The sequence below is a fragment of the Sorex araneus genome, chromosome 5, assembly GCF_027595985.1.
Source record: "Sorex araneus isolate mSorAra2 chromosome 5, mSorAra2.pri, whole genome shotgun sequence".
Taxonomy (NCBI): Eukaryota; Metazoa; Chordata; class Mammalia; order Eulipotyphla; family Soricidae; genus Sorex; species Sorex araneus.
In genome coordinates, this window is record NC_073306.1 from 731,873 (window position 1) to 753,279 (window position 21,407).

General features: G+C 64.4%; 1 protein-coding gene across 5 annotated transcripts; it reads right to left on the reverse strand.

The window, feature by feature from the left end:
• Positions 1-567: 567 nt before the first annotated feature.
• MMEL1 (membrane metalloendopeptidase like 1) lies at positions 568-20,446 on the reverse strand. 5 transcript variants are annotated; one of them, XM_055137784.1, is made up of 22 exons: positions 20,088-20,424; positions 11,786-11,848; positions 11,125-11,289; positions 10,947-11,027; positions 8,835-8,930; positions 8,533-8,651; positions 8,342-8,407; positions 8,160-8,264; positions 7,972-8,061; positions 6,152-6,288; positions 5,953-6,046; positions 5,221-5,349; positions 4,028-4,126; positions 3,636-3,719; positions 3,392-3,495; positions 3,163-3,221; positions 2,898-3,017; positions 2,521-2,654; positions 1,599-1,664; positions 1,165-1,260; positions 983-1,059; positions 568-876 (listed from the first exon to the last, which is right to left on the reverse strand). In XM_055137784.1, the coding sequence occupies exons 1-22, from the start codon at positions 20,239-20,241 to the stop codon at positions 777-779; spliced, it is 2,238 nt and encodes a 745-aa protein (XP_054993759.1). In that variant the 5' UTR covers positions 20,242-20,424; the 3' UTR covers positions 568-776. The 5 variants fall into 5 exon arrangements, 4 of the variants coding, with proteins under 4 accessions (XP_054993759.1, XP_054993757.1, XP_054993758.1 ...); XM_055137782.1 differs by having other exon boundaries at positions 8,130-8,264; positions 20,088-20,416; XM_055137783.1 differs by having other exon boundaries at positions 8,130-8,264; positions 11,125-11,286; positions 20,088-20,413.
• Positions 20,447-21,407: the final 961 nt, after the last annotated feature.

The following is a 21,407-nucleotide window of genomic DNA, read 5'->3' on the forward strand; positions in this document are numbered from 1 at the left end:
CCACTCTGGTCCTGACACTCTGCGCCTTGTCCACTCTGGTCCTGACTCTGTCGTCCCCCGCTGTGTCACGTGGGTGCAGGCTGTCACTCACATGGGGGCGTTGTCTGCAGCAGCCCCGGAGACCTCAGCCCCAGCACAGGTGGCCACGTGGGCTGGGCTCCCTGGATGGTCAGAGACCAGGGTCAGGAGACTGGTTCCCCAGAGGGCCGGGTCAGCCCTCCAGCGCTGGGACCCTGTTTCCGAACAGCTGGCCAAGACCTCTAGGGAAAGGACAGCCCCTGCATGCACTCATCCTTCCCCCACCTCCTCCCGTGGGCCCAGCCCTTTGTGGACAGCCCCAGGTGGTCATTCACAGCTCGCAGGTGACCCTGGCCATGGCATTCTGAGCCCCCACCGCCTTCCAGTTGTACCAACCCCCAGCCGGTTCCAAGATGCCCCTGCCCCCCTCCAGGACGCTTCTAAGGGGACCTGGCAGGAGGCAGAGCCCAGAGCGCCCCAGGCCCTTCACACGGCCCCCAGCTGTGCCCAGGCGCCCGGGGCCGGACCCTGGAACGCAGACAAGTGAGAGACTGTTTGAAACTTTTACTTGACTCAGTGGAAGCTCTGGGCGCCGAGCGTTTGCGCACAAGGGCGGGAGGCATGCCCGCGGCTGCGCGGCCCGGCAGACGCCCCCGTCAGCTACAGGGCGCGGGGGTCCGTGGCGGTCAGGGGCGCAGGGCAGGCTGGCCACCTGGTCCGTGATGGGGTGCAGCGAGAGCTGATGCGCGCGGCCTTGACTACCAGACGCGGCAGCGGCCCTCCGGGTGCATGGGGGTGCCCTGGGCGCACTGGAAGGCTTCGGAGAAGGCGGCCAGGTTCTGCAGGGAGCCCAGCACCCTGTAGGGAGAGGGGCTGATCGCGTGGGACACGGGAGGGCGGGGAGAGGGGCCGAGTGGGCGGGGCTGGGAGGGCGGGGCGGGGCTGGGAGGGCGTGGCCACTTGCCGGTACTTCAGGGGGCTGTGCACGTCCGTCTTGATGGACTGTATGGCAAACTCGGGCCGGTAGGAGCCGCACCACACCTGCGGGGACCGGAGGCTGGGGCTGGGGGCGCCGGCCCTTCCCCCCGCTGGCCCGCCTCCTCCCCAAACAGGCATGGGGGGCTGGGCAGGGCCGGCAGGGCCCACCTGCGCGTAGTTGATGAAGAACAGCTGGTCGTAGGTGAGCGCCAGCCCGGGCAGCTGCTGGTCTTTGCCGCCCTCGGAAATCCACTTGAGATACGCCTGTGGACAGAGCGTGGCCTCGTCCTGGACACACCCCGCCGTGACCACAGTGCCCGCCTCCCTAGGGGGTCCTGCCTCTGCAGCCGGGGAGCCCCTGGCCTCCTGTTGGTGACACGGTGGCCCGTTGGGTGTGTTCCAGGCGGCCGGGCTGGGCTCCTGGAAGAGCTGAGGTCTGGGGGCCGGGTGCTGCCTCGGCAGGGGATGGGCAGGGGTTGCCCACAGTCAGAGCAAGTGTGGACACACCTCATGCGCGCCCGCCCTGGACCCTAGGACACTGCTGCCCCCGAGGATGGAGGTGGGACCTGGTGCATCTTGGGGGGGCAGGGCCCAGCACCCACCTTGTAGGCCTGCCGCACCCCTCCATTGTCGGCGATGTTCTCCCCGAGGGTGCTCAGCCCGTTCACCTGGAGGGGGCCTGGGTGAGCACCGCAGCCCCCTGACCACTGCCGTCGCGCTGGGCTGAGTCCCCCCACGGCACCCAGTGTCCACCCCGTTGGGCTGAGCTATGTCCCCTGCTGGGCTGAGTGTCCCCTCTAGCTCCATGTCTCTCTGTCTGTGTCCCCTCTGGCTGTGTCCCCTCACTGGGCTGAGTGTCCCCTCTGGCCGTGTCCCCTCTGGCTGTGTCCCCTCTGGCTGCGTGTCCCCGCTGGCTGCGTGTCCCCTCTGACTGCGTGTCCCCTCTGTCTGTGTCCCCTCTGGCTGCGTGTCCCCTCTGACTGCGTGTCCCCTGTCTGTGTCCCCTCTGGCTGCGTGTCCCCTCTGGCTGCGTGTCCCCACCGTCTGCGTGTCCCCTCTGACTGAGTGTCCCCTCTGTCTGTGTCCCCTCTGGCTGTGTGTCCCCTCTGGCTGCGTGTCCCTCTGACTGTGTGTCCCCTCTGTCTGTGTCCCCTCTGGCTGCGTGTCCCCACTGGCTGCGTGTCCCCTCTGACTGCGTGTCCCCTCTGTCTGTGTCCCCTCTGGCTGCGTGTCCCCACCGGCTGCGTGTCCCCTCTGACTGCGTGTCCCCTCTGTCTGTGTCCCCTCTGGCTGCGTGTCCCCTCTGACTGTGTGTCCCCTCTGTCTGTGTCCCCTCTGGCTGCATGTCCCCACCGGCTGCGTGTCCCCTCTGTGTCCCCTCTGGCTGCGTGTCCCCTCTGGCTGCGTGTCCCTCTGACTGTGTGTCCCCTCTGTCTGTGTCCCCTCTGACTGCGTGTCCCCTCTGTCTGTGTCCCCTCTGGCTGCGTGTCCCCGCCGGCTGCGGTCCGGGCGGGTCTGGCTCACGCTCTGCTGCTCGGCCAGGTCCCAGGAGAAGTTCCCGTACTGGTGCACCATGCACTCCGACTGCTTGCGGAAGTGGCGGGCTGAGTAGTCGCTCCACCAGTCCAGCATGTTTCCATCCTTGTCGAAGTTGCGGCCTGTGAGAAGGGGGCCATGGGGTGCCCGCCGAGGAGAGAAGGGCCACCCCAGCCCGACAGGCTGGCACCCCCGGCCTGTCTGCAGAGCCAGGTTGGGCAGCCTGGCCGCCCGCCCCACGGGTCCCTGCAGCCTCCCTGGGAGTGCGGGGCCCCTCCTGGCTCCTTCTCACAGTCCTGGGCCGTCCTAAAGGAGGCCCGAAGCCCCACCCAGCCCCTTGGCAGCCCCTGCCGGCACAACCCTACCGTTGTCGTCAAAGCCGTGCGTGATCTCGTGCCCGATCACCATCCCGATGCCCCCGAAGTTCAGGGCCTGCGGCTGCTCCTTGCTGAAGAAGGGGGGCTGGAGGATGCCGGCGGGGAACACTGCGGGGCAGCGGGGTCAGCACCCGGGACGGGCGGGGAGAGGCCAGCCCCCCCACCTGCTGCAAAGTGGGACAGGGGTCTGGGGACGGGGAACCAGGATGCCCTTTCTGAGAAGCGGGGGGGGGGCCCGGAGGGGGGCACGCACCGATCTGGTTCCGGTTTGGGGAGTAGAAGGCGTTGACCACAGCGGCCCCGATGATCCAGCTGGGGGAACCAGGCATTGTCTGGGCTTCTCCGGCAGCTTGAGCTGGTCCTGAGCACCTGCACCCCTGCCGTGTCCTCCCCACCGCCCGCCCCCAGTCCCGGCCCTCGGACCCCAGATCCTGCGCCCAGAGTGCCCACTCACCCAGCCCAGTCCCTGGCTGCCCACTCACACATTCTGGTCCACCTTCTCCCGAAGCTTCTTCAGGCTCCGCTGAGCACTGGCCTTGAGGTTCTGCAGCCCGTTTTCAAAGTACAGCTCCTCAGAGAAGTTCAGCTGTGGAGAGGTCAGTCACGCAGCGGGGCGAGGGAGCAGGGCGAGGGGCCTGCGGCAGCCCTGCCTCTGCAGAGGGGCCCCTCCTCGCCCGCAGCTGCAGGGACTGACCCCCCGGGCCCCGGGCTGCTGCTGGGACGCACATTGGAATACTCCTCATCCAGGTGCTTGTTGGACTTGTCCAGAATGTACTCGGGGTAGCCGATCTGCTCCCCGATGCTGATGGCCTGCAGGGAGACGGCTGCTCTGGGCTGGCCCCGCCCTGTTCCCCTGCCCGGGGCTTTGAGGGCCGGAGGGGAGCGGCCCCTGGCCGGCTGTGCCCCGGGGCCCTGCAGAGCACAGGGGCCAGGCTGGCGCCTGAGGCGGAGGCCGGGGTGAGGCCGCGCCCTGCTTCCCAGTGTGGCTGGCCTCCCAGCTCGCGCCCGCTCCCTCTGCCCAGTACCACCCTAGTGCCACCCAACTGCTGTCCTTGCCTCCCGAGTGGGGGAGGGGATGGAGGCCCCTGGCCCGGCCTGGGGACGCACTGTGCCCTGACCTTCTCGCGGGCTTTGTCCTTGGACTCCTCGTCCATCCAGCCCAGCTCGTCCAGAGTCTCCACGAACACCGTCCGCACCTTGTCGATGAGCTCGTGGACCTGGGGGAGCAGACGCTGCTGGGGGACCTGCAGGGCCTGCTGTGACCCAGAGCACACCTGCTGCTCCCTCCCTCCATCTGGACCTGCTGCACTAGCTGCGCTCACAGCTGCAACACACCTGCGCCCACACCTGTGCTCACGGCTGCATCCACACCTGCGCCCACACCTGTGCTCATAGCTGCATTCAACACCTACCTGCACCCACACCTGCGCTTATGGCTGCATTCACACCTGCGCTCACAGCTTTGCTCACAGCTGCGCTCACACCTGTGTTCACAGCTGCATTCACACCTGTGCCCATACCTGCACCCACACCTGCGCTCACAGCTACACTCACACCTGTGCTCACAGCTGCACTCACAGCTGCATTCACACCTGCGCTCACAGCTGCACTCACACCTGTGTTCACAGCTGCATTCACACCTGTGTTCACAGCTGCATTCACACCTGTGCCCATACCTGCACCCACACCTGCGCTCACAGCTGCACTCACACCTGCGCTCACAGCTGCACTCACAGCTGCATTCACACCTGCGCTCACAGCTGCACTCACAGCTGCGCTCACAGCTGCACTCACACCTGTGTTCACAGCTGCATTCACACCTGCACCCACACCTGTGCTCACGGTAGCACTCACACCTGTGCTCACGGCAGCACTCACACCTGCACCCACAACTGTGCTCATGGCTACATTCACACCTGCACCCACACCTGCGCTCACTGCTGCATTCAACACCTGCACCCACACCTGCGCTCATGGTTGCATTCACATCTGCACCCACACCTGCGCTCACAGCTGCATTCACACCTGAGCTCACAGCTATGCTCACAGCTGCACTCACACCTGCTCTCACACCTGTGCCCAAACCTGTGCCCATGCCTGCCCTCACATGTTCCCTCACAGTTGTGCTCACACCTGCGCTCACACCTGTACTTACTGCACCCACATCTGGCCCACGCCGTGCGTGCTCACACCTGTGGCTCACTGCATTCACACCTGTGCTTCACTTGCACTGATTCATGTACGACTTGTCCCTTTTCCATGTGCCCCATGTGTCCCGGGCGGGGACCCGTGCTGGGGCTGGGGCACCCACCGCTCTCTTGCTCTCCTCCGGAAAGGCCTGCTGGACGTAGAGGGAGCCCACGGCGCTCTCCATGTTGCTGTTGACGTAGCTGACGCACTCCCGCCAGCGCACCTCCTCCACGGTGGTGCCGTACAGTGTCTGCGGGCCAGACGCTCACCTGCGGCCAGCACCGCTTGCCCCCCAGCCCGGGGGCCGCCCGCTCACCCGGCTCTCCACCGAGCAGCGTCTCTGCCCCTCGGTCAGGGCGGAGGGGCCTGGCCCAGCTCGAGGGGATGTTCAGACCAGAACGGCCACAGCCCAGCTCCTCCCTGTCCTGGCTCTCTGGCCAGACCTGCCCGGAGGGGCTCCAGCCGGACCCCCGCCCGGCACTCATCCCAGCTTTGCTGGTGTCACCTGACCTTTGGGCCCATTGCCAGAGTGGGGAAGGATGTGCTGACGGGCATGGGGGCTGTAGGACATGACCAGGGCTCTGCCTAGGGGCATGGTGCAGTGGACATGGTTTGCCTGACCCAGTCTCCATCTCTGACCTCTGCTGCCCCTCCCCACAGGACTCCAGGCCCTGCTGGAACAGTCTCTGCAGGGTCTCCCCCAGGGCAGCCCTGCCAGCCAGCCCCGAGACAGCGCCACCAAGAAGGCCCGTCCCTGCCAGCCCTGCCTCCTCGCCACCTGTGACTCTGAGAGAGCAGGGGCCCGCTCATGCCCCCCGGGAGGCCAGCCGCCGTGGGCCTCTCCCACGCTCACCTTGCGGTAGTTGGCGCGGGCCTCCTTGAACCTCTGGCTCAGGCTGCTGATACGGTCGAGAATCAGGCGCCAGACCAGGTAGTTCTGCAGGGTCCTGCAGGCGGGCACAGGCGGGAGCCACACGGCCGGGGCCCACCCAGGTGCTCGGGCGGCAGCTCCTCCCCCGGGCGGGAGTGAGGTTCTGAGAGACTCGCCTCACCTGGCTGAGAAGGTGTCGATGATGTCCTCTAGGCTCTGCAGGTAGGGCACGCCGTACACCACCACCTGCTCGTTGGGCAGCAGCGGGATATTGGCAGAGGACAGCACCATCCTTATGAAAAGCGTCCAGTTGAACCCCTGGCACAGGGCAGAGCGAGGGACAGAGCGTGGGTGGACACGCAGCCCCGTCCCCGCTGGTCTAGAGCAGAGATGGCGTTGGCACGGGATCCTGCCAACTCCGGCCAGCAGGACGGCGTGGACACGGACAAACAGGCTCACTGTGAGCGAGTGGGTCCTCGCTGTGAACAGTGGCCGCCAGGACACTTGGCATGACCGGCCCAGGCTCCAGACCAGATGGGGGGCTCAGGGGCCGAGAGCACAGGCCAGCCCCAGCCATGCCCAGCGAGGCAGAGGGGAAGGTACCAGCAGGAGAAACCCCCCCTTGCAACTGGCCCATTCTGGTTTGACAAACTGGCAGCACAAGAGGGTGCCCTGGCAGCTCTGGCCTCGGACAGCTGCCGCCTCTGTGCCCACGGGAACACGCTGCCTGCGTCACAGGCTTCCACAGGGCTTACGCCACTGGAGATGCGGGAGTGGCTCCCACTGAAAGCGACACCCACAACATAGAAGACGCACAGAGACTCCGAGTTCGTGGCTAGGAACGGGCTCGGTTCCTCAGGGTTCTTAGCCCCACAGACACACAGACACCTGGGAGCAAGGCCCTGCGGAGGAGACACCGTCACCGTGTCCTCCGAGGAGGAAACATTTCCATGGAGGACCACGTGTCGGCTGAGAGTGGCGTCAGGACCAAGGGGCCTGTCAGTCACACTGGGCCTGTGAGGGTGCAGCTCCAGCCAGACGTGCGGGCCAGGGGACAGCCGGCCACACCGGCCCTGAGAGCAGAGATCACACAACCTGCAGGGGGGCCGGCGACAGCCTCCAGCCAGCAGGCCCCGAGACCCTCAGGCATCCGGGCACCTGTCACCGGGCCTCCTGTGAGAGCCTGAAGGGCACGCCCGCTTGTCCTGTGACCTCGGACAGTTAGGGGCCCTCTCTGCTGTCCAGCTACAGCAAGGGGGGCCCACGCTGGTCCGGCCGGCACAGCCACATGCACACATAGTCACAGTCACACAGCCATAGCCACAACACAGAGGCAGTCAAACAGACACGTACATGCACACACAGACACAGGCATCACACAGACACATGCATATACAGTCACCGTCACAGGCACACACACACACACACATGCAGTCACACAGACACAGCCGCTCACTGCCACACAGACACAGCCACACGCATGCACTCACAGACACCACACACTCATAGAGGGCGGTGGGAAGTTGATTCCTGCGGTGGTCCCAGTGCTGGCACCATGGCCAGAGTGGATGCCATGTGCAGCTGGCCTGGGGCACGGAGGCCTGAGGGCACTGGCCACCACCTGGCTCCTCACTCTTCCCTGTGCCTCTGGGACCCCCCACGACCGACAGGGCTATGGCAGGGCCACATCCAGATGGTCACCAAGGAGGACCCAGCACCTCCCTGGCCCCTGGGGAAGTGGGCTCTCCCCAGAAACTGCCCAGCACGGCTCCGGCACCCCTAAGTCCTGAGGGTGCACAGGGCCACACGTGACCCACCGCACAGGGGCCCGGGGCCTTGCTTGTGGCCCCTGGCTGCCCAGGGCAGCTGGAATGGAGTGCAGGGGACCAGCACAGAACAGGGGGCTGTGTGTCGAGGGGCTGGGGGCCAGCCTGGCCAGGGCCGTCGCCTGAGAGGGGTGGTGGGCCCGCAGGGGGGCCCGAGGGCGGGGCCAGGCCTCACCTTCAGGTTGAACTTGTCCTGCAGCTGCTCCAGGTCCATGCGGTGGTACAGGGTGGTGACGTCGTGTCTCTCTTCCTGGGGGACGGTGGCCTGCGGGGGCGGGGGACGGTCACGGGCGCAGGGCCGGGGGGGCCCACCCGCTCCCCACGTCTCCTCACATTGGCCAGCTGTGTCTCGAGCTTCAGCACCTGCACCATGTCCCTCTCCACCAGGCGGCTGTCCTGGGGCAGCTTCCTGTCCGCACGCAGCATCGTGGCCACCGACACCATGAACTGCAGGTAAGCGTCCCGCACCTGCGCCGGGCGCGGCATGAGGGTTCCCGCGGGCCCCAGCCTCGCCGTCGGGCCCCGGTCCCCCGCAGGCCCCTCACCTTCTGGTTGATGCCGTCGTTGAAGTAGTACTCCCGGGTGGGCATGCCCAGGGCAGGCTGGTCTATCTGGAGACAAGGAGGTCGCTGGGCGAGGGGTGGGGGCCCAGGCCGGACCCCGTCAGCGCTGTGGGCGCTGGGCCCCGCCCCCGCAGCCCCCGGCCAGGCGAGCACCACCCGCCCGCGGTGCGTACGTAGATGATGTGGCGGCTGGAGTTCTGGTCGTCATTCCAGATGAAGAGGTCGATGAGGACGCGCCGGTTGAACCGCGAGTTCAGCACCGCCAGCTGCTGCTCCAGCTCCCAGGTGGGCTCTGGGGATCGGCACCCCAGCTGGAGCGGCGGGCCGGGCCTGCCCCCTCCCGACCCGGCGTGCAGCCTCCCCAAGTAGCAGCCAGGGAGGCTGAGGGGGGCTGCAGGGGCGAGGCCCCGGGGCCTGGGGGGGAGCGACACCCTCTGCAGGGCTGTGCCACCCGCAGACGGGCTCACGGTCTCACCTACGGATTCATTCCACTTGTCCGTGGCCACCGGCCAGTCGCCCACCTCCTGGATGACGTCCAGCAGCGGCTGCGAGTCCCGCTGCTCTATCAGGCCTGAGAGGGGGGCCTGGTCACCCACCAGCACGGGGGGCGCGCCCAGGGCTGCCATGGAGGGCAGGGGGGCTGGCCGGGACAGCAGGGCTGGGGACGGCAAGGGTGGAGGCGGGGTTTCCCGAGGAGCCCCCGGAGAGATCTCTTCAGGGGCAGGAGAGACTGGGGGCAGCACCCCGTGCCAGGGAAGGGGGAGCCCTGCGGTGCCCCAGGGCTCAGCTGCTGCCGCCGCACAGCAGGAGAGCAGTGTGAGCTCAGAAGGGGGGAGGGGGCGCGGCACGTGGGGTGCAGTGCTTGGGGCCCAGAGGCCAGAGCGAGGCTGAGAGTGGGCAGGCACTGCAGCAGGAAGAGGTGGGAGGAAGGGGGCGTAGGGTGAGGAGTTGGCGTGGTACAGGGTTTCCTGTGTTCACCTAGACGGGGAGGGGGTGCAGCGGGGGGCGGCGGGAGGGGAGCTGATAGTCTACCCTGGTTCTAACTGCAGATGCGGCCTGGGCTGTGCCAGCGGGATTGACAAGTGGGCGGGGCCTTGCGGGGCGGGGCGGGGCCTTGCGGGGCGGGGCGGGGCCTTGCGGGGCGGGGCGGGGCGGGGCGGGGCGGGGCCTGAGTGCCTGCAGTGGTTACTTACTATCGAGAGCTATTTTACCTGTGTGGTGCCCCGGATCAAACCCAGGGCCTTTCACAGGCAAAGCCTGAGCCCCAGTGGGCCTCCCCCTGACCTCCTTTGGCTCTCAGCCCAAAATGCCACTAAGAGGGGGTCCGGCCTTTGCCTTCACTGGGGACCAGCCACAGGTATGAACTGGCCTGCAGCTTCCAACAGATCAGGGGCCCGGACAGGCCCGTGAGGCCGGCATCCCACGGAGACCACCCACAAAGCTGGGTCCCAGCAAGCCCAGTGCTCAGGTACACTAGGACACACTGCTTACACGTACGGGAAAACAGCCCCGTGAACCATAGTCTGGAGAAGGGTCCCCCAGAGCGACTGAGCACAGGGAGGGCGGAAGCCCCCAAGTCAGATGAGGGGCAGCGAGAAGGAGAGTCCCCAAGTTTGCAAGGTTTAGCTCCTTAACTAGGTAGGGACCTACATACACAGAAATCCTGTAATATACCTACATACGTACATATGCACACACACACCAATGTATACGCACATACAGTACAAATGCACACAAATATTTATAACACAAGATACACATACATGCACATAGATACAACACACACATAGGTGTGCACACATAAAACACAAAAAACACAAAACACAAGCTACACACCACACAATGTAACACACACAAGATACCCATATATGCACACATGACACACAACACATGAATATCACGCACAACACACATACATGTACAGTGCACATCCATAAATAGTACACATGCACACATTATAAGCATAACACAACACACATGATACACACAATGTACACATGCACATACATACAAAAAAGGCTTGGTGAATGGGCACGGTGTATGTATAAGTGTACTCCATGTGCATGTGACACAAGATCACACACAGGCACCTATGCAGCTCATGTACAGTAGACATGTGTACATCATATGATGCATAGTAATATAGACATGTGCATATGCAATACAAATATGTACGCAGATAGCACACATATGTGCATATATGTAAACAAATATATGCAAAATGCACACATATGCATCTGCATCATACAAACCCGTGCACACATAATACACAAGGCCACACATATAATGCACATGTATACACACAAACTAGATGCACTGCACACATATAAACCTAAGACATGTGTGAACACATGTGCATGCATGCATCGCATATGTACTCAGAGACATATACATAGACACATACACACATTTATGTGTGCACACTCACACACGTGCACACTCCCAGGCAGCCTCACGCTGTCTTCCGTGTGCCCTGAGAATGGCTGAGTGGGGTCAGGGCAGCCGGGGGCCAAAAGGGGCCAGGAGGGGCGGGCCCGGGCCGAGGCGGGAGCTGAGGGAGAGTGCTGGGCCCCTCCTGGACACTCACTCTCGTTCATGCAGGAGCGGTACAGCACCTTGGCCTTCTGGATGGCTGGCCTGTCCTCGGCCGTGGAGTTCTCCAGCACCCCTGCGGGCGAGGAAGAGCTGGAGAGAAGCCCTGCTCTCTGGCGAGGGTCACAGGACCACGGCCCTCCCCAGCCTCGGGCGCCGCGTGCTGCGGCTACCTTTGAGGATGACTTCCAGCTTGTCCCGGAGAATGTCAAACACGCTGTAGCGGGAGTTCGTCTCGGGGATCACGTGGCGCCTCAGCCAGCCCCCACACGCGTACTGGTAGAAGTCCTCACACGGCTCCTGGCTCTGGTCCATGTTCTGGAGGATTCTGGCCGCTGCTCCGGGGGAGGGGGGAAGTGGGGACACTTAGTCACGGGAGTCAGTCCCGGCTGGGTCCCCATCCTGGGGCTGCCACGTATTAGCCGCCCTACCCCTGGCCCCCTGCCCCCGGCCCCCCCCAGTTCCTCTTCTGCAGACCTGTGAGGCTGCGGCCCCGCGGACCAAGGCCTGGGCTCACCAGGGGCTCTGGCTGTGCACTCAGCACCCTGTCCCTGGGAGGGGGCTCTTACGCAGGGGCGTGTTGAATGGGACGACTTCTCCCAGGAAGGCCCGGGATCCTGGGGGGCACTGGATCCCAAGGCTGCCAGCTGAGCGCTCTACGGTGAGGGGCCAGGCTAGGACCCCACCCAGGATGCCCCACTTCCACTGTGCGCGGGAGGGTGAGGAAGGCCCTGGCGGACAGGGCAGCCTGTCCAGGACTGTGGGCTTCACTGCGAACAGCCGCGGATCCTAGGGGGCGGGGCGGAGGGGGCAGTGCGGCAGGGATGGGCTTACCTGCCAAGACGCAGCCCCGGGTGGTGCAGACTTCTCCCACATGGCTCTTTGGGTCTTTGACAGCTGTGGGAAGGAATGGGTCAGTGGGTGGTGCGGCTGGGCGGGGCCGAGCGGAGTGGGCGGGCCAGATGTCTGGGCGGAGCCAAGTGGTATGGGCGGAGCCAAGTGGGGCAGGCGGGGCCAAGGGCGGGGCACAGCCTGGTGGGGGTGGTGCTAGGGAGGAAGGGGACGGCCCCCACACCGCCCGAAGCTGGGGATCCTGAGGGTAGCTCGAGTCAGCCAGCTTCCACCCTGGGTGTGAGCCTGGTTCCTGCTTGAACTTGAGGAACCTGGGAGCCTCTCATACCCGTCTCCCAGCTTCCTGACTGTCCCAGGCCCCCAGGACAGAGGTGGTCATTCTGCACTGCTCTCAACCTGTCAGGGTCACCGCCTCCAGGCAGCACACCTGCCCTGTGCAAGCAGGCGCTGTGCTCAGGACCCGCCACCGGCAGGCTGGGGCTGGGTCCCTGTCTGTCCACTGCACCTGTGGTCAGTCCCCGCCCAGCCCCACTCCGGAAGGTTGGGCCCCGGAGGGCGAGCTACCTCGGGCTCTGCGCTTTACCACGGTCCTCTCTTCCTGCGAGGAGGAAAGCCAGCTAGGAGAGGGGGTCAGCGGCCTCGCTGGGGAGAAACACAGCACTCAGCTCTGGGCTCCAGCCACAGCCGCTCCCGGCCGTGCTGGGGTCCCGGGCCGAGCAGCAGGGTCCACCTGCCCGAGACCACCCCGAGTTCCTCAGCAGGGAGACAGGCTCCCCTCTGAGGGCCTCCCCGCTGCTGTCTGCTCAAGGCGAAGTCCCTGCCTGCACGGGGCTCATCTGTGTCCTCCGGGGGCTGTAGACGGGCACCCGGGCCTGGCCACCCTGACCCCTGCCCCTGGCTGGCATTCCCGCGGGCGTGCTTGGAGGCTGAGGACGAGGACAGACAGAACTTACCCACCGGGGGTGTGGGCAGCGCAGGCTCTGGTTCAGCCTGGCACAGAGAGCCAGAGTCCCCATCCCATGCGGGGCCCCGGGCCCCACCGCTGGGAGGGAGGGCGTGGGCGCCGGAAGCACGAGGCCAGTGTGCCTACCTGCTGCTGTTGCCATCTGCGCACAGGGGCACCCAGCTGAGCACTGGGGAAGCCGAGGGTCTGACGCAGCCCCCCTCCGCCCCACCCCTAGATGCCCCGAGGCTTCGGCCCGCAGTGAGGTGCAGGAACAGGTCTCGGCCTGCTCGGCTCACACCTGGATCTTCACCACACCTGAGGACGCCTGGGCTCTGGCCAAAGGGCAGGGGCTGTCTGCGTCTGCCCAGGGTGCGGGAGCCCAAGAAGGCACCAGAGAAGCTTCCCGAAACCCTCCAGAAGCCAGCAGCAAGCTGAGGGCTCTCAGGAGGCCGGGAAGGAGTCTTCCCGGAGAGATCCTCCCCTAAGGTCTGGCCCGGCCCTGAGTGCCCGAGTCCATGGTGTCTGGAGGCAGGGCCGGGCCAGGAAGAGAGGGAGGCACAGCAAACGTGCCCTTGAGGCAGAACCAAGTGGCCCAAGAGGCTGTGGCAGATGCAGGGCCAGCGGGCGGGCCTTGGAGGCACCTTGGCTCCCCGTGGGCTCGGAGCAGAGATAGAAACATCTGCGCACTGTGGCGGGGGCACCGGGTAACCCCCTGGCAGTGGGTGCAGATGCAGGAGCACGGAGGGAAGGACTGGCCGCAGGACACCGGCACAAGTCAGCCCTGTGAGCTGAAGCCAGAGCACAGAGGAAGCCCCGGGGCCAGCGTCGGAGCTGGGGGTGAGCCCAGCCAGGCAGAACGCTGGGTCCTCCCCGAGGTCCTCCAGCTCAGCAGGACGAGCAAGGGTAGGAGGAGACCTGGGCGGGTGGGACGGAGGGACCTGGCTGCCGGCAGCACTGGCGTCCTGCAGAAGCCCCTGGCAAACACCCAGAAACACCCAGAGGGCAGCAAAGGGACAGGAAGGAAGGGCAATGGTGGTCTTCCTGCAGCTCAGCAGGGACCGAGGGAGTTCAAGGGAAAAGAGCAATACAATCTTTTTTTCAAATGTAGGAGTCCTGGTACTTATTCAGCTGCTGATTAGGCTGGTTGTAGTGGCATGAACTCCATATTACTTTTAAAAAAATTTTTAATTGACTATCATGAGATAGACGACTACAGAGGTGCTCATGATTGGGTTTCAGTCGTACAATGATCTAGTACCCATCCCTCCACTAGTGTAATTTCCCTGTTTCCCTCCCACCATCCCCCAACAACCCTCAGCCTCCCTCTGTGGAGGCCCTTTTCTTCTAAGTGCCTGAGATGAGAAAGCTGGTGTGAACCCCATTATGCCCACACATACACATGAAGCTACAGAACACAGCCAACGAGTCCGATAAACGGAGACCCGGTCATGGGTCCCAGGCAGTGGTTCCAAACGCCACTCCTCACTCATGGAGGTCAGTCGCCAGCATGCCTTTGGCAGCTGATTCCAGTCTGAACTGAGAGGCCAAGGGCGGCAGCAACGCAATGGACAAGGAAGACGGAGCCCGGAGACACCAGTCCCAGTGAACGGAGCAGGGTCGCAGCCAAAGGACGGCTGCAGAGACTCGGCAGACGCCCCCGGCCTGGCGTGTGCCCCTGCCCGGAACACTCTGTGGAGAAAGGGCCGTTTCCCATAAACACTCCAAAAGGGGCGTTACAGAGACAAGATAGGCGCTCATGCCCGCCGCGGAGATGAACCCCAGGGACCCACATGCAGTCTGCAAAGTGGCGGAGCTCTCTGGTGGGACCTTGGGGCTGATGATGACTAGTTCTGATCGCTGTTGGCCACACACAGGGGCCCCAGAGTGTGGCGCGCGGGGAGCAGCTCCTGGACCCGAGCCCCCCCACCCCCCCGTCAGAGGGCCTGCTCCTGCCCTTTGTGCTCTCTCCAGCCCTGGGGGTGACTCAGGTTCAGAGGCGAATGGTGTGCTCCCCAGAGAAGGAAAAGTCACGTTAGACTTAGTTTGGGAAGCACTGGCTCCGTGGAAGGCATGTGATGACATGCCTGTGACGACATAAATGAACCGAAAGCTTCGGGGAGGAAATCACCGAAAACGCACCTCTGGGAAAACACGTCCACTCCAGAATCCACCGGGAAACAGACGCGCCAGCGAGCAAAAGGGCAGGAGGGGAAGGGCAGCCGTGACGGAGGCGGCACTGGGGCACTCCACGGGGAGGCTGTCCCGGCAAGACGGCCAGCTCATCCCTTGTCTGGGTGTTCAGCGGGGAGGGACACAGTCTGGCACTTTCTTGCAAACCAAGCACGGTATCCAGCCTGCCCCGCTACTCCCAGGAGTGTCCAGCCAACACACACAAGCTGGTTGCCAGCGTTCCTAAGAGCATCCTCACGACGGAAGGGAGCAGAAGGGGGACGCGTCCCGTAAGAGGTGCGGGGGCACCGGTGACGACACCTGGGCAGTCGGAATTCTCTTTCAGCAACCAAAGCTCTCGAGCCGCAAAAGGCCCGAGTGAATGTGACACGTATTTCCAAGTGACTGAGAAACTGTGGGGCCCAAGATCCAGGGGTGACCCGGCCAAACCACAGTCAGAGCAGGGGGGACGGTGGCAGAGCTGGGGCCAGGCGGGCACGCAGGGAGGGAGGGAGGCGGCGACTTCCTTCGAAGGAGGACGGGGGATGATGGGAATGTAGTGACGGGCGTGGTGACAGGGCCGACCTGCCCTCACACCTTGGGACTGCCAACAGCAGCAGTCAGTCATGGAAGGACACGGTCCTCCTTCCCCCAAGCAGCCCCCACTCCCGACAGACCCGCGGAGACAGTCACAGAACACTTTCTCAGTTCTCAGGGTGATGGAGATGGCGCGAAAACAAGGCCAGACTCAGGGGAGGCTGCAGCCAAGCGGAGCCAAAGAAGACTTGCCAGTGTGCCAATCTGATGTCCCCGGGGCCCTAGGCAGAATGAGGGCACGAGGGGGAAGCGAGACTGAGGTAGCACTGGGCGCGTTTATGGCAACCATCACACGCACAGGCTGTTAGTAACGGGACTGCGGTGTGGGTACAGGACCCAGGACCGTTGTGCCCATCCCCGGTTCGCCAGGCCAAGTGTGTTCTGAAAATGTTCCCTCGAGCAGAGGGCACTTTAGGTGAGCGGACACAGACCCTGAGCTTGCTCACGGGGACTCACTGCTGTTCGTCTCTTCCTCTGTTTAATTTAGAAATCAAACGATGACAAGTGTGCATGGAAAGGAACAACACGACAGATGCAGGAGGTCTGGGGTGCCCAGAGCCTCCCGCGGGGTCTTGGGTGGACCAGAAGGGACAGCTCTCCCCTCCTATCTTTGCAGTGACTCCTGGCTCAGACTGCTCGAGCATGGGAGCATTAAGTCAAGTGAACAGGTATGGTCAGGAGTAGGGGCGGTGTGGGAGAGTGTGAGACTGTGGCTGAGTCCCAAAGGAGAGACATGTGGGCCAGATGAGGCGAAGATAAACTGCACAGGTCTGTGGCCTGTGAGGGACAGAGCTGCTGGGCTGCTCGGTGTCCAGTCAAAGTGATGGGGAGGTGAGGAGAGAGCCTTAACAGATGCAGGGACAGAACGATGGTGCAGGGACACAGAGACACTCGGAGGCCAGCAGGAAGAGGGACAGCAACTTTCCACGGCCACAGGACTCGGGGTGGTGGGGAAAGACCCAGAACCGAGGTCAGCTGTCCACCTACAACCGTCTCCTCCGCAAAGCAGGTGGAAACCCGGACGTGAGATAAGACCATCCACAGAACCCACAGGCCCTGCTGCCCCACTCAGAGGACTCGAGGCTGGGGACCACCCAGGACCGCGGCAGCAGAGAGGGGAGGAGAGAAGCGGGAGGAGGCTGCTTCGGCCCCAGTCGTGGCCTGTGTCCAAGCGAGCAAGGACAGAATTCCCCGCATCTGCGGAGGCTCCCTGCCGGGCTCCAGGGACCCACGGCTCGGAGGCTGCTCCCGGGTGCCGGCCCCGAGGCCCCGGAGACGCTCATGTTTTTCTGCATCCCTGTCATGTCATGACCCCAGGAGCCCAGGCGGCCCTTGGTCTCACCCCTGGGCAGAGGCGCATGCCCCAGTGCCAGCACCAGCAAGTGACACAGCTCATTCCAGATGTTCAGAGCCAGAGGAAAGGCAGAGCAGCAGGGACAGCAGGGCCCAGACACGGGGTGTTGCCCGCAGGCTCCAGAGGGGCTCCCCTGCAGCCCCTCAGCACCCGCCCCGTGTGGGAAGGGCTTCTTGAGTCAGGCACTGGTGGCTCTCGGCCTCTCTCCTAAACACGGCCTTAATTTCCGCAGGCCACTTCCTCCCCGCTCAGGTAAGAAGCGGGAGGAGCTTTGCCTGATGGAGCACAGCCGTGGGCCCTGGGGGCTGTCTGCTCGGTGGCCGTGGCTGGGTGAGGCCGTGGTGTCAAGGAAACTGAGAAATTAATTGGCGGTGATCCCAGCGGACACGGCCCCGGCTGGAAACTAACCTACAGCTCAAGGAGGAAAGCGCCCAGCCCAGTGTGTGTGCATGCGTGCGTGCGTGCGTGCGTGTGCGTGCGTGTGTGTGGCAGGGGGGTCGGCAGAGTGCCCATCGGTGGAGGTGCATGACAGTACGTCTGTGCCGGGACTTATAGAGGGGCACTGATGGGGCAGAGTGAGTGGTGTGGGAGATGGGGCCCTAGTGGCCCCGCCCGACCCTCCCCTGCACCCTTGCCCTGGGACCAACCCTTCTGGGATTCTTGGCCCATGGAGTGAGGGGGCCTGGCTCATTCCCACTCGCCCCTGAACTTGGCTCAGCAGGCCTGTCCCCCAAGGAGGACGGGTTCCCAGGGGCCCATCATAAGCTACGGGCCACGTCCAGCCCCACCCCCATGTGACCTAGAGTAACCGAGCATTGGGCTGGCTCCTGAGGCAGCCACAATGGCCACAGGCAACAGAAGAATTGGAGACAAGAGAGAGGATTGAGGAGACAGTCAGGGAGGGCCCTGGCCTGGCACGGGGCCGGCCCTGACTCCATCCCCAGCACACAGACAATTCTCTGAGCCGCACCAGGGTGATCCCTGAGCACCAGTCTGACTAAGTCTTGAGCACTGTTGGGTGAGGCCCAAAGGCAAAGTAACAAAAATCAGTTCTACAGGGCCAGAGAGGTATTGATTAGGGCACTTGCCTTGCACGCAGCCTTGGGGTCCAACCCGGGCATCTCATCTGGCCCCTGAGCCCTCACAGGAGTGGTTCTCAGCAGAGAGCCAGGGATAAGCCCTGAGCACCTTCGGGTGTGGCCCCACAGCAAAACAAAGCGAAACATCAAACCCAAGAGCAAGAAAGAGTCAGTGTTCAGTGGGAAGACGTCACTCAGAGGGGCAGGAAATGCAGCCGCTGGCGCCAGACAGAAGCAAACCCACGCCAGGCTGAGGGGCGGGCGCTACAGCTGAAGGGAGAGGAACGTGGTCCTGAGGGCCACCGTGAGTGCAGGTCAGAGGCGTCGGGCACCTCCCAGACAGATGCGGTAGTTAGGCATTGGAGGAGGCGACCGGAGAGTAATGCTCAGTTCAGGAGTCAGTCGAGGCACGGGAGAGTAAATGGATGAACTTCATGCAGGCCATGACAGCTCCTGGATAACACAGGCTTCACACCACAGCTAGTGGGGACTGTGCCCTGTGGTGGGGTGTGCGTGCTGTGCGGGGTGTGCACTGCGCACTGGAGTGTGCGCTGTGCAGTGGGGTGTGCGCCACGCAGTGGGTTGCGCGTCTGCAGTGGGGTGTGCACTGTGCAGATGATGTGTGCTGTGTAGTGGGATGTGCACTGTGCAGGTGGAGGTGTGCACCGTGGTGGGGGTGCACCGTGCAGTGGGGTGTGCACTGTACAATGGTGTGTGTTATGCAGTGGGGTGTGCGTTATGCAGTGGAGTGTGTGCACTAGTGATGCGCACTGTGCAGTAGGGGTGTGCACCGTGCAGTGGGGTATGTGCTGTACAGTGGGGTGTGCACTGTGCGGTGAGGTGTGCTGTGCAGTGGTAGGGGTGCACTGTGGTGGGAGGTGTGATCTGCGGGGTAGTTGTGGATCGCGTGATGGGTGGTGGCCTTCGTGTGTCGGGAGGACTCTGTGCAGTCACACATTCTGGCACTGCAGAGTAGGAACAAACTTTTTTGTTGTCTTTGGGCCGCACCCAGGGGTTCCTCCTGGCTCTGCACTCAGGAATCACTCCTGGTGTGCTCAGGGCTCCATATGGGAGGCGGGGGTCGAACCGGGTCACCTGCGAACAAGCCGAGCGCCCTCCCTGCTGGACTATCTCTTCAGCCCCGGAATGAACTTCTGCACTTGACCAAGAACTGAAAGATGAGGAAGACAATGCTGAAGAACCCAGACCATGGTGTTGGGGAAAGGCTCGCGTCAGTCACTGTGTCTGTCCCACTGCCCCTTAAAGCAGAGGCCCCGCAAACACCCCTGCCTCAGTCACCAGCAGAAGAACCCTGCTTCAGCACTGACGCCCGCCTCAGAGCAGACCAGGGCGGAGCACGCAAGCAGTTTCCAGTACTGGAGCGGGGCAGGAAAGCAAAGCACCCCTGAGCACCCGGAAGTTGGCAAGGGCTCCAACCCACTGCATGCCGGTGCGGAGAGGGTCAAAGAAGCGCGGATTAAAGTGGCCACAGGAGAAACGCTTAAGCCACGCTCCGGGGGCCTGGGTGCTGGGCTTGGAGGGTTCCTCCTGGTGTGTGTGCTGCGTGCCCCCAGATGTCACCTACAGCCCCCTGGGGGCGGGGCCAGGCCCAGGGGGTCAGCAGTCCTGGGCAGAGGCTCCCAAGGGGCTGGGCTCCAGGGGGTGCTGGGACTCTGGGGTGGGTGCCGGGGATCTTTCTGCCAGGCAGTGGCACCTGCCCAGACTCCCCCTAGGGAGCCAGTACCACCCAGCCAGGACGGGGCAGCCAGTGCCCGGGCTGAGGGAGCTGCCCTGGGGACACCGTCACCTCGCAGGGGTCCAGCGTTCAGGAAATGTTTCAGCAGCAAAGGCAGCGGTGTTTGTGTGTGTGTGTGTGTGTGTGTGTGTGGAGAGGGGCGGTGGTGAACACAGCACCCCATCCCTGCCGCCCCTCCCCTGCCCCAGGCGCAGAGGCAGAGGCCGCAGCCGGGAGGGGTCCCCGCTGGGTGGGGGCTCTCTCCCCCTCCCCCTCCCGCACAGATAGTCTGCAGCGCAGGCGCCGCGAGGGGCGTCGGCGGGGCCCGGGGCGGGGCGGGATCGCGCCCGCGGGTGCCGCCTCCTCCCGCCCAGCCCCTCCTGCGGGCCGCGGGGCGCACTCACCTCTGCCGCGCGCGAGCCGGAGGCCCAGGCCCAGCAGCGCGGCGGCCGCCAGCAGCAGCAGCAGCAGCAGCGCCGCCTCCAGCAGGCCCCGGCGCGTCCGCCCCCAGCGGCGGGCCAGCTCCGGCGTCCGCGCCGGGCTCTCGGGCTCCCGCATCACGGGGCTCTGCACGGGAAAGCGCGCGGCTGAGGGCGCGGGGGGCGGGCGGCTCCGGGGTGCCCGGGCCCTCTCCCCATCTCAGACCCGCGCAGCCCAGCCCGGGTTCAGGCCCCTGACGGCCTGTCCACGCAGCTCCGCGCTCCGCAGGGGGTGGGGCTCACCCCGGTCCGCGCAGGGCTGCCGCGCCGTGGACCTGCCCTGGCCAGGGGTCAGGGCCCACTCGGGAGCCGGCGGTGGCCCGTGCCCTCCTTGCAGGCAGGTGCTGGGGGCTCTGGGTGGTCTGGGGGCCCAGGCGGCTTCCGTGTCTCCCAGGCCCTGCGCGCAACGCAGGCGCGCAGCCAGGAGACTGTGAGTGGGTCCCTGAACCTGCGCTCACCGGCCATGTGTGCACACATCTGTGCACTCGTGTGGGTGCACACAGGTCCATGTCTGCACACACATGTGGTGGGGTAAGCACATACACACCTGTGCACACGTGTCTGTGTGCATGCGTGGCCCCATTGTGCACACGTGCATCTGCAGTGAGTGCACGTCTGTGTGCAGTGAGTGTGCACACTTGGGTGTCTGTGTTCAGTGAGTGTGCACACACGTGTGTGTCTGTGTGCAGTTAGTGTGCACGTGTGTGCAGTGGGCATGTGCACATGTATGTCTGTGTGCAGTGAGCATGCACACAGCATGTGCCTGGGTTCCTTTTCTCCTCCTGAGCCCCAGGACCGTTCTGTCCTTCTGGGTTTCAGGCTTCGCCCTCAGAGTCACCCGACCCCTGATCCCGCTCCCTCCCTCCAGCCCCCCTCCCCCAGCCTCAGCGCGGAGGCCCTCCCCCCCCCCAAAGGCAGGAGGTGTACTTGCAGGCCCTAGTTGCGGTCTGTCCCTGACTCAGGGACTCAGGCACCTCACTCCGTGTGTGTGTGTGTGTGTGTGTGTGTGTGTGTGTGTGTGTGTGTGTGTGTGTGTGTCCCCGCGGCTTGCTCAGAGCTCAGGCGCCTCCTGCCAGCTCCCTCCGTCCCTGCCCAGACCCTGCCGAGCCCCTGGAGGCTGGCTTCTGCCCTGCTTCATGACTTGGTGGACCGCCAAGGGCCTGGGCTCCTCCTGCTGCTGTCCCCAGGGAGGGGTCCCCGGCACCCAGTGCTGAGGCTTGGCAGACAGCTGGGACAGGGTGGGCA

What these genes read in the sequence shown, in the direction of transcription:
- MMEL1 (XM_055137782.1), bottom strand. Translation starts at nt 20,241, where the DNA reads ATGCGGGAGCCCGAGAGCCCGGCGCGGACGCCGGAGCTGGCCCGCCGC. An exon ending in ACGACGGCATCAACCAGAAG is followed by an intron (nt 8,265 to 8,341) that starts GTGAGGGGCCTG and finishes CGCCCGGCGCAG; the next exon opens with GTGCGGGACGCTTACCTGCA. An exon ending in AGGACAAGTTCAACCTGAAG is followed by an intron (nt 6,289 to 7,971) that starts GTGAGGCCTGGC and finishes GCCCTGTGCCAG; the next exon opens with GGGTTCAACTGGACGCTTTT.